Source organism: Guillardia theta, assembly GCF_000315625.1.
Source record: "Guillardia theta CCMP2712 unplaced genomic scaffold GUITHscaffold_17, whole genome shotgun sequence".
Lineage (NCBI taxonomy): Eukaryota > Cryptophyceae > Pyrenomonadales > Geminigeraceae > Guillardia > Guillardia theta.
In genome coordinates, this window is record NW_005434657.1 from 302,810 (window position 1) to 318,568 (window position 15,759).

At 54.9% G+C, this 15,759-nt stretch overlaps 5 protein-coding genes across 5 annotated transcripts; 2 read left to right on the plus strand and 3 right to left on the minus strand.

The window, feature by feature from the left end:
* Positions 1-2,179: 2,179 nt before the first annotated feature.
* Positions 2,180-6,606, minus strand: GUITHDRAFT_104566 (hypothetical protein; the record flags this gene model as incomplete). Its single annotated transcript, XM_005836526.1, has 5 exons — positions 2,180-4,194; positions 4,395-4,645; positions 4,715-4,845; positions 4,903-5,080; positions 5,528-6,606. The coding sequence occupies 5 exons, from the start codon at positions 6,604-6,606 to the stop codon at positions 2,180-2,182; spliced, it is 3,654 nt and encodes a 1,217-aa protein (XP_005836583.1).
* A 1,581-nt stretch (positions 6,607-8,187) lies between these two features.
* On the plus strand, positions 8,188-9,085 carry GUITHDRAFT_151413 (hypothetical protein). Its single transcript, XM_005836527.1, has 6 exons — positions 8,188-8,231; positions 8,289-8,554; positions 8,606-8,695; positions 8,774-8,807; positions 8,859-8,907; positions 8,954-9,085. The coding sequence occupies exons 1-6, from the start codon at positions 8,225-8,227 to the stop codon at positions 8,955-8,957; spliced, it is 450 nt and encodes a 149-aa protein (XP_005836584.1). The 5' UTR covers positions 8,188-8,224; the 3' UTR covers positions 8,958-9,085.
* A 234-nt stretch (positions 9,086-9,319) lies between these two features.
* On the minus strand, positions 9,320-9,809 carry GUITHDRAFT_135794 (hypothetical protein; the record flags this gene model as incomplete). Its single annotated transcript, XM_005836528.1, has 2 exons — positions 9,320-9,397; positions 9,456-9,809. The coding sequence occupies 2 exons, from the start codon at positions 9,807-9,809 to the stop codon at positions 9,320-9,322; spliced, it is 432 nt and encodes a 143-aa protein (XP_005836585.1).
* A 455-nt stretch (positions 9,810-10,264) lies between these two features.
* GUITHDRAFT_104568 (hypothetical protein) lies at positions 10,265-14,576 on the plus strand (the record flags this gene model as incomplete). The annotated part of the gene is made up of 16 exons (XM_005836529.1): positions 10,265-10,357; positions 10,400-10,434; positions 10,530-11,760; positions 11,813-12,039; positions 12,234-12,648; positions 12,798-12,854; positions 12,910-13,015; positions 13,142-13,208; positions 13,258-13,309; positions 13,522-13,569; positions 13,615-13,665; positions 13,717-13,754; positions 13,800-13,838; positions 13,942-13,986; positions 14,035-14,419; positions 14,472-14,576. 16 exons carry the CDS (start codon positions 10,265-10,267, stop codon positions 14,574-14,576), a joined length of 2,994 nt encoding a protein of 997 aa, XP_005836586.1.
* Positions 14,577-15,004: 428 nt separating this feature from the next.
* GUITHDRAFT_104569 (hypothetical protein) lies at positions 15,005-15,289 on the minus strand (the record flags this gene model as incomplete). Its single annotated transcript, XM_005836530.1, has 1 exon — positions 15,005-15,289. One exon carries the CDS (start codon positions 15,287-15,289, stop codon positions 15,005-15,007), a length of 285 nt encoding a protein of 94 aa, XP_005836587.1.
* Between the last annotated feature and the right edge of the window lie 470 nt (positions 15,290-15,759).

The window sequence follows — 15,759 nt, forward strand, 5'->3', positions numbered from 1 at the left end:
TTCCTCCAGCCCTCCTCCCTCCACCGCCGCCAGCTCTCCGCCTTCCTCCGCCTCTCTCCCCGCCTCGTGCCCCACCCCACCGCCCGCTCTCGCTCTCGCCTCCTCCTTGTCCGCCAAGCCCACACCTCCAACGCCTCCGTCATCGCCCTTCTCGCCTTGCCTCGCCTCCTCCCCTCTGCCTCTGCCTCTGCCTCCCGCCTCCTCGCTGCCTCCCGCCTCCACGCCCCAAGTGCCGAGCTCCTCGCTGCCTCCTCCAGCCCTCGCCGTATCCCTCGCAGCCGCCGATCTCGTCCTCGCAGCGCTCGCCACCTCCTCACTGCCTCCCAGCACAGCCTCCTCGTCCTCCGCTCCTCCACCTGCCCTCCCTGCCTCCGCCGCCTTGCCTTGACTCTCCTCCACTCCCGCCACATCCCTATCACCTCTCTTGCAAGCCGCTGCTGTGCCCTGCTCCTCCTCCGCTCCTCTACCTCTCGCCCTCTCCTCCTCTTCCACGTCCACCCCCTCCAGCCTGCTACCGCCTGCCCCTTCGCTGCCTCCTCCCGTCGTCCCCCGAGCCGTCTTGCTTCCTCTGTTTTCCTCTCTGCCCTCTCTGCGTACTCCTTCCACGCCTCTAGCCCCCTCCTTCCCGTCCGCTCGTCGGCCTGCCGCATCAGCCTCCTCGCCCTCCTCCTCGCCCCTGCCAGCCTCGCCAGCGACGCGAGCGTCTCAGCCAGGCGTCGTCTTCTCCTTTTGATTGTCATGGATAGGGCAAGGAGGTAGGTAGAAAGACTTCGATGCCTATGCAGCTGCCGGTCTCGCACGCGAGTTCGCCAGTCATGGAAGGAGAGCCGGAGGACGCGGGTCAGTCTCGACCTGCTCCAGGAGACCAGCAGACCAGAGGTTGTACATCCGCTGCCAGCAGGGAGCTGACTCGCTGCATGCTGCAGGTTTGCCAAGGACTTGCTCTCTCTTCCCCTTGCCGTGACCTCCTGCCAGCAGTCAAATGCTACACCTTGACATTCCCTGCTCCTCCTCCTTCTCCTCCTCCCGAGCTCCTCCGCTACTGCCTTGCTGTCCGAGAAGTCTGCAAGGCTGGCAAAAATGATCCTCAGGAACGTTCGCTCTCTCCCCTCCTCCACCTTCTTGACGATGCCTTTCTGCCTCTTCCTCTTCTCCCACCACATCCTCCACCGTTCTATCGCCTCCTTCTCGCTGCTCCTCCTCTCACGCTCCATCAACTGATCGCACCTCCTCCCTCGAGCGTTTCTCGCAAGCTGCTCGTCTGCCCAGCAGCAGAAGATCTGCTGGACAAGGAGACAGTCTCTCTTCCTGCTCTCCCTCTCGCTCCTCCTCCCTATCCCTCTCCTCTTTAACCACCTCCACCAGCACACCAGCACCTCTCCTACCCGACGGGACCAGACCGTCTGTCGTATGTGCTTTTGTGTGCTGCACACGTTCATCCAGTACGTCATCCTATCCTTCTGCGCTTGTTCTGACCTCCTCGCAACCTTCCAAGAAATCTCCGCAAGCACAGCAAGGGAGTCTTGATACGCACGGTACCAAACATGAAACAAGCTGCAGCACCGCCTCCTGTCCACCTCATGTACAACCCTGGACAACAACATGTCCTGCAGTGCTTTCCTCTCTACAACTGACGACCATCCTCGCAGCAAGTCAGCGCACAGACTCGCTCTCTTCTTGCGCGTCTGCGACAACCTCGCACATATGCAGGCAGTCTGTCTTGCAGCCCTGTAAAGCGGACTGTGACGGCGAGCAACTGCCTTCCACCTCAACAGAAATGTCAAGGTCGTGCGATGATGTGACTTTCTGATGCTGAACTTGACGAAGGAGAGGCGGAGGAGGTGAGATTTCTCGACGTGGCCCACCCAAACTTTCCAATGATGGATAAGGATGTGCGCAAGCCACCTGAAAGCAAGAGGGTGAGGAGAGACGGAGGGGGAAGGGAGGCGGAGTGATGTTGTACAAGAGGGAGAGAGTGAGGGGGAGAGAGTGGGAGGGAGCGAGGGAGGGAGGGAGGGAGGGAGAGGGGAAGAGAGGGATAGGGGAGGGGAGGGAGAGAGGGGAAGGGAGGGAGAGAGGGGAAGGGAGGGAGAGATGGGAAGGGAGGGAGGGAGAGGGGAACGGAGGGAGAGGCAACACAACAACAGAGCAACACATCATGACGAGCTGGTGTCGTTTCTTACCCAAGTGTGAGGTGATACTCGATATGATGGATGTGCTTTCTGCCGTTGACAATTTCACTCCATGAGATCATTGCCCTGTACATTTCCTCGCGGCTCCTCCCTTGCAAGCACTGCGACAGAAGACTCTTCCTCCCTGACCTTAGCGCCGCCCAGCTCGACCAGTCCTGGCAGAGCTGGACGAGGAGGCGACGACAACAACGGTCGGAGATTGTCTGTGAGCTGATCTGGTAGAAGGAGCAAGCATGGAAGTATTGCTGCCAGCGGCTGAGGACAGCTTGTAGGTTGAGAATGATCCATCGGATCTTGAAGCGAACGACCGTTGACTTCCTGTGCGATGCTGCTCTGCACAACCCCTGCCACCTCCCCCAACTCTCTTCCATCTGCGCCCTCCTCCTGCTCTGCTTCAGCTGCTCTCCAGCTGTCCTCGTCATCCTGTTGTGTTCGACCACCGACAGCCATGCTTGAACGAACTGTGACGTCACCGTCTGGCCCCTCCATGCGGGAAGCTCATCTCTTATCCTCGCAAGCCCGTTCATCCTCGAGCACAAGACCCTCCACTCAGTCAGCGCATCCTCCACCATCGTCCTCTCCCACTTCCATCGCCTTTCCCTGATGTTTGCTCGCTGAAAGAAGGCCACGTCCGCTAGCAGATTCCACCTCCTCACCGACTCCTGCAGCGTCCTCTTCCTCCTCTGCAGCCCCATCGCCCGGGTCGTCCTCCTCCTCCATATCGATCGCAACGTCACCGCATTCCATGAGCAGACGGCAGCAGCCCTCCTGCGGGAGGCGTTGCGACCCTGGCACGTCTTCTGGATTTCAAAGTAGCATCTCCTTTCCTCCCACCAGCCTCGCCATGTCCGGAAGCACCTCAGACTCTTGTCGATGTAGCTTGCAGCAATCCTCGCCCTCTCTGCAGAGTTTGCAACCACAACCACCCTCGTGCACTCTTTCTGCCTTTGCTGCAGTCCCTCCAACTTCACCTCATACCATGACAGGAAGCAAAGCTCCATGTGGTGCTCCCGACGCTTCCGTTGGATCTTCAAGCTGATCGCATCCAGCCTTGATCTGCAGGTGCTCCGTTCCCTGAGCCAGGATACTGTCCGTGACATGCTTGCTGCCTGTCCTCTCCTTATCACCCTTACCCTCAGCTTCTCAATCTCGTCTCTCCTGATAACATTGTCTTCTACCTCGTCCCTCCAACACGACCAGACTCTTGCCGTCAACCCCAGTGTGAAACTTCTTGTTTGCCGCTCAAATCTTTCTATCAGCATGAATACATCCCCCAAGCTCTCTTCGCACGCGCGTTCCTTTGTTCTCTGCTGCACCCGTTCCTTCCTGCTCTTCTGGTCTATATGCTCCCACATGCTCCGAGCCCTTTGAGCATTGACACGTTCGTCGCTCTCAGCCTCTTGCTGCTGCTGCTGCTGCTGCTGCTGCTGCTGCTGCTGCTGCCTTCCATCTCCCGCCTTGACTTGTTCCCGAGCTGCGCAAGTTCTCCGATACTGCAGCAGAAACGTCATCTTCAACAGCAACTTATCGTTGGTGGCGATCGGCTTGTTCTTGCACAGACTCTCCGTCACCGCAAAGGAGCAGCTGTAAACTCTGAGTAATCTGAACGCCCTCGAGCACAACTTGAACTTGAAATAATCTACAGGTCGCCTCGTCCCCACCGAACAAATCTGCTGTGAAGCCTCTCCACCCGCCCCTCCCCAGCAGCCAGCGAGCTGCTGAGGCTGGCAACGGCTGAGCTCTTGAGAGGGAGGAGGGAGGGAGGAGTGACTGACTGCCATGCTCGCAATGTGGACGACTGTATCTCTACTTTCCTCCTCGAGTCTCGTCCTCTGAGAAGCTTCCGGGTGTTCATATTTCTTGACAGCAGACTGAAACTCCTTGCCAGCCCCTGCCTCATTGCCTTCGCAGTCAAAGACTGACAGAGCTCCCGCAGTTGCTTCTTGTAGAATGCTACGTCCTTCCATGACAGGATAGCAAACCTCTGCGCCAAGAGTGCAGCCTGTGAAACAAGGCAGCGGGTGACGCCGCGAGAGCAGTTTGCTTCCAAGTCATCCGAATTGACATCAAAGATCGTGAGAAGATCCTCAAGGAGAGATCGCTGCTCCTGATGATCGCGTTCCTGGCTTGTCTTGACCATGCTGAGGATCACTTTCCTCCCCAGCCTCTGAGTTCGTCGACAAGCGCTGTTCTTGACTTCACCTGTCCACAGATGGAAGAAATCTCGGACCATATCTTGCAAATAGAGGGGATGCTTGTTCCAACTTTCCACGTCCTTCTCAACCGCCATTCCGCTGCGCGTGTGCACGAAGATTTTCCACCCGTTGAAATATCTGGAGAGGAAGAGGGCGAGCCGGAAATCGTGGTCGACATGGTGGGCAGGGAAGTTTGCGATGAGTCCCAAGGAGTTTTTCATCCACAGCAAGAGAAACTTCTTCTTCGTTCTGCAGTCACTGCAGCGAGGAAGTCAGCAGGCTGGATGGTGGAGGCTCTGAGCACAAAGATTTCTCATCTCATCTCACCTGACAGAGACGTATGTTCCCATCTCTTGGACAGCCTCCAACCAGCTCTTGAAGGCTCCCGACATGCTACATTGACCTCTCCTCCGCTCGACGACAGCACAACATTGTGTCCGCCATGACATCTTGTGGACCTGTAACGAGAGTCAAACTCACGCGCATGTCTTTGGAGGGCAGGCTGGTGGACGAACCAGAGGAGGCGCTGCTTGCCCAGTCGCAGCGAGCTCAGCACAGCCATACGTTGGACTTGACGAGTGGGGGGCGAGGAGGAGGGAAGCTTCGAACCAGGCTTCGAGGAAACTCATCATCAAAGACTTGTTCCGGCCTTCCACAACCTGGCCCTGCTCCTCATTCAGTCGCTGACAGTGACTGGACCAGAAGGTCAAGACGTTGCGCAGCCCCTTGCGCGAGTGGAGGAGCCCAACTCTGCGGGTCTGTGCTGACCTCAGCCACAGCGTCGTCCACCTCTTGAAGCAGATGAGCGACTGACGGCGAGATCGGAGGAGGAGGAGGGAGAGGACGAGTTGTTCGGACGATAGCGAGGAGGGGAGATGAAGATGCTTGTGATGTGAGGACGGCGGGGCTTCTTCAGAGTTCAGACAATCTTCGATTCCACAGAGATCGGTCCATGCACAGAGAATACTTGTCAACACCCTCCGTTCACGTATGCTGCTGCACCTTAGGAGAAAGTCGTTTCTCCTACGGCGAGAGATTGAGATGTCAGACCAGTGCAAGAAAGATTTTATCCCGGTTCTCAGGGTCGTTCCCCTCGCTCGACTGTTGATCAGACGTCTGATCCTCCTCGTATGTTCACACCATTGCCACCAGTGTGACAAACTTCTTCTCAAGTGCCTTGCCATGCAGAAGTGAGACGACTTTAGAGGAGGGTTGAGGTTTCGGCAGAGCAGGTAAAAGTCGAGCCAGAGTTCCAGAGCGGTGGACAGCCGTTCCTTGTCGAGCCTTCGTCTCTGCCGGTCCAACAAGCTGCTCCGGAAGTCGCGTTCCACAAGGCTCAGTTTCAAGTTGTTGAAAGCCTTCTTGACAGACTGCCTCTTGTATGAGGACACCATGCACTTACAGACGCGCTCGAGCGATCTTGAGGTGATCGAGTTGGCGATGCACACAAACTTGTTCCAGCCCGAGAAGTACCTCATGACAACCTTGGAGTCCATCCGCAGCATGATGTGAGAGGAGCTCTTCTTGATGCTCGACCTCCGATCGGCCAAGAACTTCCAACAGAAAAGGCACTCCCGGGCCTTCATCGAGACAACTTTGCATGCCACATTATTCTGAATTTCCGAGAAAATTTTCGTAGTCTTCGAGCGGTTCGACCACTCTCTAAGATGGAAAGACAGTGACACAAACCTCCTGCTTGTCTGGATGATCGAGGTAGTCCTAGCCAACCCCAGCCTCTGCTGAAACTTGGATTTCCACGCACCCCAACTCTCAGAGCAAACCTTTCTGCTCTTCCGCCTCTGCATAAGGCGGATGTAATGCTGTGCTAGGTCAACATGGCTGTTTGCAGGTGCTTGCAGTTGAGGAGGAGGAAGGAAAGGAGCAGAAAAGATTTCCTCAATCTCCCCCTCGTCCCGCCTTGTGTGGGAAGTTCCATTGGCGACTAGAGGGAAGTCTTGATGCAGGTGCTGCGCAGTTTCCTTATCGGCAGCCTCGATCGCGTTGGAGTGGGACTCTCTCTTGAGCTGAAAGTTCTCGGATTGCAGCTCGTTCACCTGGTGGTGCAAGTTGTAACATTTGATCTTGAGGGAGCCGATCTCCTGGACCAGCTTTAGCTTCTGTAGCTCGAAGCTTTTCTTCTGCCACTCCAGATCTCGCTTGTGGTTGTCCTGAAAACGAGTAGCGATGTCGTTGAGCAAAGAGTTCGACGGAGTTGCCATATTGGACAATTTATAGTTACAATGCGCTACCTGGGCATTTCTTTACTTGAAGGACGATGTCAAACAACATGGTGAACCAAGCCATTTCGCTGTGATCGGTGAAAGTAGCCTGTCAAAAAGCAGTGTCAACACTAAAAAACAATTCTATCCATGCATTGTCACACTCAGGCTTACACTCCTTGTTTGTCCTCCTCAAATCATCAACCAATGTGATGGTTGAGGGTCAATGTCAACTGATCTGTCTAGTTTGGTTGACGCAGTGGTGTTCCTCCTCCACCCCCTCACTTCCCCCTCCTCCTCCTCTTCCTGCACCCCTCGCTGTCCGTCCCCCTCCTGTCTCGGCATCGGCCGGGAATCGGACACAGTGACAGCTTGTCACTGACCGTTATGAAAAGTTTGACTGAAACATTTAGTTAAAAAAAGGTGATTCTCGTCGATTCAAATTGATTCAATTCATTTTAGTTTTTGATAGTCCACCCCTGCCACTCGAACCACATGTACCCCCCCACGCACCAGGCCTACCCCTCCTCCATAGGAAACCTAAAAGTCCCACCCCAGAAGGTCCCTGTCGGAAAATGAAAATAGACTGGGGCTGACCCGAATGCAAGGGGTGGTGGATAAAAGGACTAGCGAGAAGGGGTGGTCGGGGGGGTGGTTGTTGGCGGATGGGATACGGGTGGGGTCAGCTTTCTGTTGGTATCAGTAGCGGTACCCTTGAGACGGGGGTGATGAAAGCTGGAGGAGATGGTAGGGGTAGCAGGTGTTGACATGTGAAACACTGGAAGGCGGCAGAAGGCCGAGTAGGGTAGGTAGTATGCGTCGTGAAGGGGTGGTTGAAACTACACTGGTGGGGTTATGGGGAAGTAAAGTAGGTGGGGGAACGGGGTGGACAGAGGAATCGGGGGTCACAGGACCCCTGGAAGGGTTCAACTACCACGGGTCCCTGATAAAAGGTTTCGAGATAATCGAGATGCTGGTATGCATGGGTAGGGTAGGTTGGTCCGTTGGTGCACCAGGGTTGTTGTGTGCCCAGGAAGGGACGGAACGGGGGTGGTTTTCGTTTCGGAAAGATGGGTACTAAACATCCTTTATAGGGAAAGGGGTGGGTGGTATATTCGAACGGGTGTAGTCCTCCGCAGGGGTAAGGGGTGGGGGGGGGGGTAGTGGGTGGGGTGGAGAGGGGAATTTGAAACAGCAGAGGGCGGGAAGGCATGGCGGTTGGTGCAGCGGATGAGAGCGGGGTACCGCTTGCTGGATGAGAGAAATGATTGGGGTTAATGTAAGAAGAGCAAATAACGCAGCTAGCTATCTTCCTCTCATATCTGAGGTAGCAGTTGGATGTCTCATGGAAAGCAAAGAATAGCACATAGCAATTTTTTGACGAATGGCGAAGCGAGGGCAACAGTGAGGGTCCGCTCAACATATTGCAGAGGCACCTCATATGAAGAAAATGAGATGCGCACATTAACATCTTCTTCCTTGCATCCTAGTATTAGATCAAGTTGATGAGAAACATGGAAACACATGGAAACAGACCAAGATTTCTTCAGCTTTCTATGCGGTGATTGACATTCTTTACCTAGGTTTCCTGCCCGATTGGATTGGATAATTTGTTACAATGGCTGGTACGCTTTATATACCTTGAGAAAATATTTGAGGCGATGTAATCGAAACCTCAACAGATCAACTTACTGAGGAGCAAATCGCCGAATTCAAGGAAGCGTTCTCGCTTTTCGACAAGGACGGTGATGGCACAATTACCACCAAGGAGCTTGGAACTGTTATGCGCTCCCTCGGACAGAACCCGACTGAGGCTGAGCTTCAAGACATGATCAACGAAGTAGATGCGGACGGAAACGGAACCATCGACTTTCCCGAATTCTTGACGCTCATGGCCCGTAAGATGAAGGATACCGACTCCGAGGAAGAGATCCTCGAGGCATTCAAGGTCTCCTTGTGCAAGACCCGGTTATTCTCTTGGGTTTGAATGATTGTTCAGGTTTTCGACAAGGATGGAAATGGGTTTATCTCAGCTGCTGAATTGCGCCACGTCATGACCAATCTTGGAGAGAAACTGACTGACGAGGAGGTCAGTATTCCATCTGCGTTCTTGGCTTGATTTATGAAAGTTTCGCACTTGAATGCATACTTACTGTTGGATTTACAGGTCGATGAGATGATTCGCGAGGCCGACATCGACGGTAACGAATTGAAACGTCTATCCAACGCGTGGTCTCATGTGCGTGCAATAGGTGACGGTCAGATCAACTATGAGGAATTCGTGAAGATGATGATGGCCAAGTATTTATCATTCCTTTCAATTTCCATGTGTGATTCTAATTTACAGGTAAACTCTGGCTTCGATGTTAACAATGGGGAGTTGTCGATGGTTGTGTTCTCGCCGTTCAGCAACGGGGTGTTGTGCAGCCTAAATCTACTAACAATTTAACCGCTCCTAATAAACGATGCGTTTAAAGCTTATTGGTGCACAGAAGCATTTATTTTAGAACTTCACATTTGGTCCCAAACTCTTTGAAGTACAACTTCTGTATCTCTTGGTCACCTAACCTATTCGGTGATTTGTCTATATGGGGCGGGATAAACAGAGCCAAATGATATGCCCGTTGATACTTGCCACCCATCGCCCCACAACAACATCCACGACTGATCTCTATGGAATTTTGCCAAAGAACATCACAAGTCCAATTCCCGTTCACTTTAATAATCTTTCCCACATCGTCTGGCATATGTCGATCGGAGTTTTTGCTTGCCCAATGATGTGCAGTTGGACCTAGCGGCACTTTTCGAGCCAAGTTTCTTCTTTTCAAAGCTTCCTTCGTGAAATATACTTGCATGCCCTCGCGCGGCTCGATGTCTCGTCCTATCAGAATGTCTCGGTCAATGTTTTGTAGACCGAGCAGAATTCGTCTGAACGATGAATTCTTTCCCAGCGCAAGAGTGTCTCTGTCCGAAACCTTGCCAATCTGCTCCAACAGAGAGGTTATGGGAGCCCCATCGACCAGCGCGTATTTGTAATGGTTGAACTCATTGTTTGCATCTCGTTGATCTCTCCCATCCCATGCTTGAAGGGCCTCCGCCTTCTTTCCATACATGTAGGCTCTTAAGTTTGACCCGTACTGGTTTGTCGCAGCATTGCAATGCTGACACCTCTGCTTCGCTTCTCCGTGCAGGCACTTGAGCATGGAATTATGGATCCGTTGACAGAACGACCGTTAAACGACGTTGCGAAAGTTGTTGCAACCGTTTCATTCACCAACAGCGTTTCGTTAACGGTTATTCTTCGGTCGTTATTTTATAACCAAAGTAGTAACGGCGATGCAACAAGTATTTTCATGGCGAGAGCGATCCTTGAGGAGACGAAGAGAGAGGAAGGGAAGGGAGAGGGACGAGGCAGGAGATGGAGGTGTCTTCTCGTAGCATCGGATGTCAGTGAACAGGAGAGAGGATGAACACGGGCAAGAGAAGGATCGCGCAATGGAAGGGGCAATGGAGGAGGTGGAGATTGGTATGAGTTTGGGCAGCGCATTGCTCAACAGGAGCACAAGAGAGTTGCTGAAGAGTTAGAAATGTTATCAAGGACAAGGGCATAGAACAACAAGGAACACGTGTTGAGCGCAGGGTTGGAAAACGAGGACTTATGGGATATAGAGAAGGGTGTATGGCACAATTGGCGGAAGAAGTCCAAGCAGGGAAGAAAGTGGGAGTAGATGCGGACGAGGAGAGTGGAAGGGTGTGAGTGCGGTCAAGAGGATTGTTCTGATGTTGCCCACAGATCCGTCGCTTCTCGTGGCAGGAGAGCATGGAACGGTATGACATGTGAGTCTGAACATGCGATGGGGAGGTGCGAGCTGCCCCTCTGTCTGGCCCTCAGCTCGGAGAATGTCTGTGGAGCCTTGATAAAGGTCTGAAGGTCTGAGGACGTGGATGACTCATCCCAGCACCGCAAACAAGTCAGACCAGGGCCCATCGCGCGAGCAGATGTTCGGGCTGTTCTCGAGGAGCCCGGGGGATTATGACGGTTCGTCAGCCCACTCCTCTCCCAGCCTGGGAAACTTTGAGCGGAGCCGTGAGCCGAGGCTGAGCCAGGACTGGCTGCTGCTGAATGGCACGGACGACACAGACCTGTTCTCGCAGGAGTCTCCTGACCTCTCCTGCCTGGGTAAGGTGACCGAGGGTGGGGTTGACGATGAGACTGAGCAGCCGACGCTCTCCAAAGAGTACGATCCCCACAGCAATTTCCGGGTCTACGTCGGTGAAGATACATACCTGCTCGTGCCTCTCATCAGACTGGATCGAGGGAAGGCTGCAGGAGCGGAGGAGGACATCCAGAAGAGTGTCGTCGTCGACAGGTCGGCGAGGACGGTGACTGGAGTGTCCGAAGGCCATGTGAATCACCTCAAGGCTCGCTGTAGGGATGTGATCGTAGCCAAGGGCCTCTTGGGGATCGTCAAGCTTGAGTGGGACTCCTACCTCGTGCTCCTGATGGCGTCGGAGCTGGTGGGGAACCTGCCGCAGGGGGAGCTGAGGAGGATCTCAGAGACGAAACTCCTTCCGATGAACCTGGACAGTAGGCTCAACACGCCTTCCAACGACCCCAGCCGCATGAATGCGAACAATACAGGAGCTGGCAGCAGCAGCCCCGCTGACCTGAGCATGGGAGTGCTGTCAAAGCACTCCTTCATCCATCGGAGCTTCAAGGACCTGCTCAAGTCAGGATGGCTGATATTCTCTTGGTCCTTTGACCCTACTCTCTCACAGCAGCAGCATGGGAGTAGGTCCCTCCGCCAGAGTGCCAACCAGGCAGCTGAGTTCGAGGGCGGCTGGGAAGGGTTTCAGCACACCAAGGACAGCTATGCAAAGTACGAGAAGGATTGGGGGTGGAACTCAAGGTTTGTGTGGAACATCTCCTGGCTGAAGCCGTTCCTGGAGGCGTCGGAAAGACACCCAGCGGTCAAGAAGTTCGTCCTTCCGGTGATCTATGGCTATGCAAGGATCGTCAAGTGCAAGCTGGACAACGTCCCCATCCAGCTCTCGTTGATCGCCCGCAGATCGCGCAAGAGAGCAGGAGTCCGGTTCTTCCGCCGAGGGATCGACGATGAGGGCAACGTCGCCAACTTTGTGGAGACGGAGCAGGTATGATTCTTGCTCGTGGTGCCTGCGGCGTCTCCCCTGACTCCACCTGCAGGTCGTCCAGGTTGCCAACATGATCAGCTCGTTCGTCTGTGTTCGTGGCTCTATCCCCCTCTACTGGAAGCAAGAATCCTCGGACTGGACGCAGCTGAAGCCGAGGTTGGATCTCGATCATGGAAGCGACCATGCTGCGCTGGCTCCAGGAAGCAACGACCGAGCAGAGACCCCAGCTCGGTCAGAGCAGCCGCAAGGCACAGGGACGATGAAGTTCCGTCAAAACGTGTTAGACCGGAACTTCAGGTTCACTTCTCAGGCCTTCCCCTCGGTCTTGTTCAAGCTCTTCTCTCTCCTTTCCTCACGTTCCCCTGTGTCAGCTGCTCCACTCCTATTGATGCCTCCTCAGACCGCTTGCTCTCGCAAACTCTCTCTCCCTGTCCTTTCTCCCGATCTCGCTCTCTCGCTCACTCCGATCGCAGTGCTCTGCAGTTACACTTCGAGCGGCTTCGCGAGTACTACGGCTCGATCCTCGTGCTGAACCTGGTAGAGCAGCACGGAGGCGAGGCCCAGCTAGGCGCTCTCTTCAAGCGCACGCTGTCCATGTATGTGAACAGCGTAGCATCGCCTCGTCCTCCCTCTCCTCCTCCTCCTTCTCCTCCTGTCCCCCATCTTCACGCTGCCTCCTCTTCTCCTCCTCTTCGCTGGTCAACTACGCATGCTCTCTTGCCATACGTGGGCTCGACGTCTCCAGAAGATCATGTGGGCGATCTGCAAAGGGCGAGGGATAGCAGTGAAGAGGAGGTCGAGCAGTACGGGCATCAAGCCGCGCGTGGTGAGGATGAAGGGCAAGCGGTGAAGTACTACGAGTTTGCATTGCATTCGAAGCTCGAAGGAGTAAGTTGGAGGGAGGAAGGGAAGAGGGAGCGTGGAGGGGATGGAGCGCAATGAAAGAGGGAGAGAGGGGAATGAGCTGAATCGAATCGAAGGATAACTTGAGAAGGCGCCTTAAGCCGATACTTCCTGACTTGTGTTGCTTCGCGTAGGATTGGAGCCTGGGCCAAGTTGAGCTGCAGTCGCTGTTTGGGATCGGACTGTCGGAGGTTCATGCCAATTTGCTGCTCCTGCGCTCCGTCATTGAGCTACTTTGGCTTGCAGCTCTTGGATTGCGGCGTCTTCATATCGAGTCTGGAAAAACCAGAGAAGGAAAGTCTCTCCTTCCGAACCAAGAGAACTTTCTGCGAGATTCTTGGACAGCAGACGGGTGAGATGAGACCTCCCTCCCTCCCTCCCTCCCTCCCTCCCTCCCTCCCTCCCTCCCTCCCTCCCTCCCTCCCTCCCTCCTCTTCTTTCTGCCTTCCTTTCTGTTTTGGTTCAGATGTGGTTCCAGGCGTCTTGCGAGTCAACTGCATCGACTGTCTGGACAGGACCAACGTTGCTCAGTCGATCGTTGCTCGGTTGACCTCTTGGCATCTCGTCTCTTCTCACCTTTCTCCCTTCAACCAGCTGGATGTTAGCCAAGCAACTTGAGCTCATGGGTGTGATCATGGATGAGGAGGTAAGAAAGATTCCCGGGCATATCTCTCCTCTTGGTTAACTTCCCCCTCCTCCTCCTCCTCCTCCTCCTCCTCTGCCTCCTCCTCCTCCTCCTCCTCCTCCTCCTCCTCCTCCTCCTCCTCCTCCTCTTCATACTGCATCTGCTGCTTGCTGCTTGCTGCTTGCTGCTGCTGCTGCTGTACTGGCACTTGCATGCTCCTCATATTCTCTCAGGGCAAGGCGATCGCGCGAGGCGACACGTCCTGTTTCCCAGCTCTTCAGGTGAAGTCGAAAGGGATGTGGAGGAGGATGTGACAGCTCCTCTAGGACTCCCTGGTCCATCTTTGGGCGGACCACGGCGATGTCCTCTCCCTCCAGGTCCTTCGGTCAACTTATGTCTTGGAGGAGGAGTGACGTGGAGCTTGATAGTACGCCGGCTCGCAAGCTCTCCAATCAGACGTGACGAGGTGCCTTAGCAATATCTTGATTTGCTCCTCTGACATGCTGTCAAGGACGGGAAGGAGAACACTGCACGGTCTGCTTGTCGACAGGTGTGGAGCATAGGACAGACACCTCCTGCTTCCGCTCCCGCTCCCGCTCCTTTCACTCCTCTACTCTTCTTCATGTTTTCTGCTGCTGAACTTGATCAATCAGCGTGTTCTCGATGCAACGATTCGTGCAGCGATCGTTGTATGACAGGTTTGCATTCCTCTCCTCCTCCTTCCCTTCCTGTGACCGCCCTTGTAGCTCCATCCAAGAAATGCTTGACTGGATCCTCAACGAGACATGGCCTCCGCTTCTGCTAGAGCTCGAGGATGCCGATACTCTGGGCAAGGGCCAGCGCCTCCGGGCTCACGGCGAGCAGGAGAGGGGGGGCGGAGGAGGGAGCATTCAGCAGGAGGAAGTTCGACGAAGCACCAGGGAGGAGGAGGAAGTTCGGAGGAAGTCAACAGGGTTCGCTGCCCTGCTTGAGCCAACACAGGACATGCCCAAGAACCTGGTCAACATGAACTGGCTGGACCTCGCGGGCAAGTACGTAGCCGCCGCTCCTCCCCGCTCCTCCCCGCACTCACCTGTCCTCCTCCCCAGCCTCGGCTTCCGCCATGGCAGCCAGCTCCAGGGCAACGATCAGGTGGCTGCCTCCTCACATGCTGCGATGCCTCATTGATGACGTACTGGTCCAGAATTCTCCTCGTGCTGCTGCGGAGCCGCGGGCTGCGTCGCCCTCGGCGAACATCACGTTTGCCGAGGACAGCGAAGAAGGCTGGGAGATGATCCTTACGTTTTGAAACGAGATGCTCGATCATGGGGGCTGAGCAGGAGCAGGAGCAGGAGCGACAGGGGCGGGGGCAGAAGGGGAACAGGGGAATGAGCAGGAGCAGGAGCAGGAGCAGGAGCAGGAGCAGGAGCAGGAGTATCGTCTTGAGCCGCGGAGAAGCATGCAGAAGCGATATTCTTTCAAACTCTCAGCAACCAAAAAGCACCAGGGCGTTGGGAGCTGTAACTGTTGTACACTATGAACGGCGGCCAAGGAACAGGCGGGTAGAGAAAATCCTGCACCAATGTAGCAAATAGGGAGGGAGAGACAGGCAGGACGCGGGTACCAGCAACTTCGCAGACACAACAACTGTATTCTACGACAAACAAACACCTTTCTGCAATCTTGTATGTACACTAGACCGCCGAGCGTCGCGGCTCCTCTAGCACCAGTTCACATTCAACCGATGAAGTTGTTCTTAGTATCTGGCCTCGCGATCCCACTCACCACAGTCCTCACGGCCGAGCTGTTGGCCACACGATGAGCCACTCGAGCTGTCAGCGTGGTGCCTGAAGTCAGGAAGACTGCGCTGGCAAGAGCCAGTCCAGCCGGCTTCTCGCTCGCCATGCGCTTCGCCTGGTTCTTGAGGAAACCGTAGAGGGCACAGTGACCTTGGTTCTCAACCGCTGGAAGAAACTTTTTGACCAGACAACAGAGGGTGAACTGGGAACGGAGCTGGGACATGCGCGTTGTTGCTCTTGCTGGCTAACGATGGCCGTTTCAACTGAACCCACTATCCGCCTTTCCTTGCTTTGATTTTTCTCAAGATGCGTCCTAAACTTCCTTTAAGCCTCGATAGAATCCGCCTGAAAAATCAAATTTTGCGTGAATGAAAACTTGAGCAATGTCAAAGGCCTCATCTCCTCCCCTTGAATTAAACTGCGAGTCCTCCTCGAGGCTGCGAACGTTTCGTATTTCACCACTACCTATCCCTCATTCATCTGCTTCCGATTACTCTGCTGTGCCCTGCTGACTTCCCTGTATCCCAACCTGGCTGGCCTCCTCTCACTAAAATTGAATTCTCTTCACACGACTATCATGCTCCCTGCCCCTCTGCCCCCTCCTCCTTCGCCTCCCTGCCTCCCTGCCGTCCTGCCTCGCCTCGCCTCGCCTCGCCTCGCCGTCGCCTCGCCTCGCCTCGCCTCGCCTCGCCT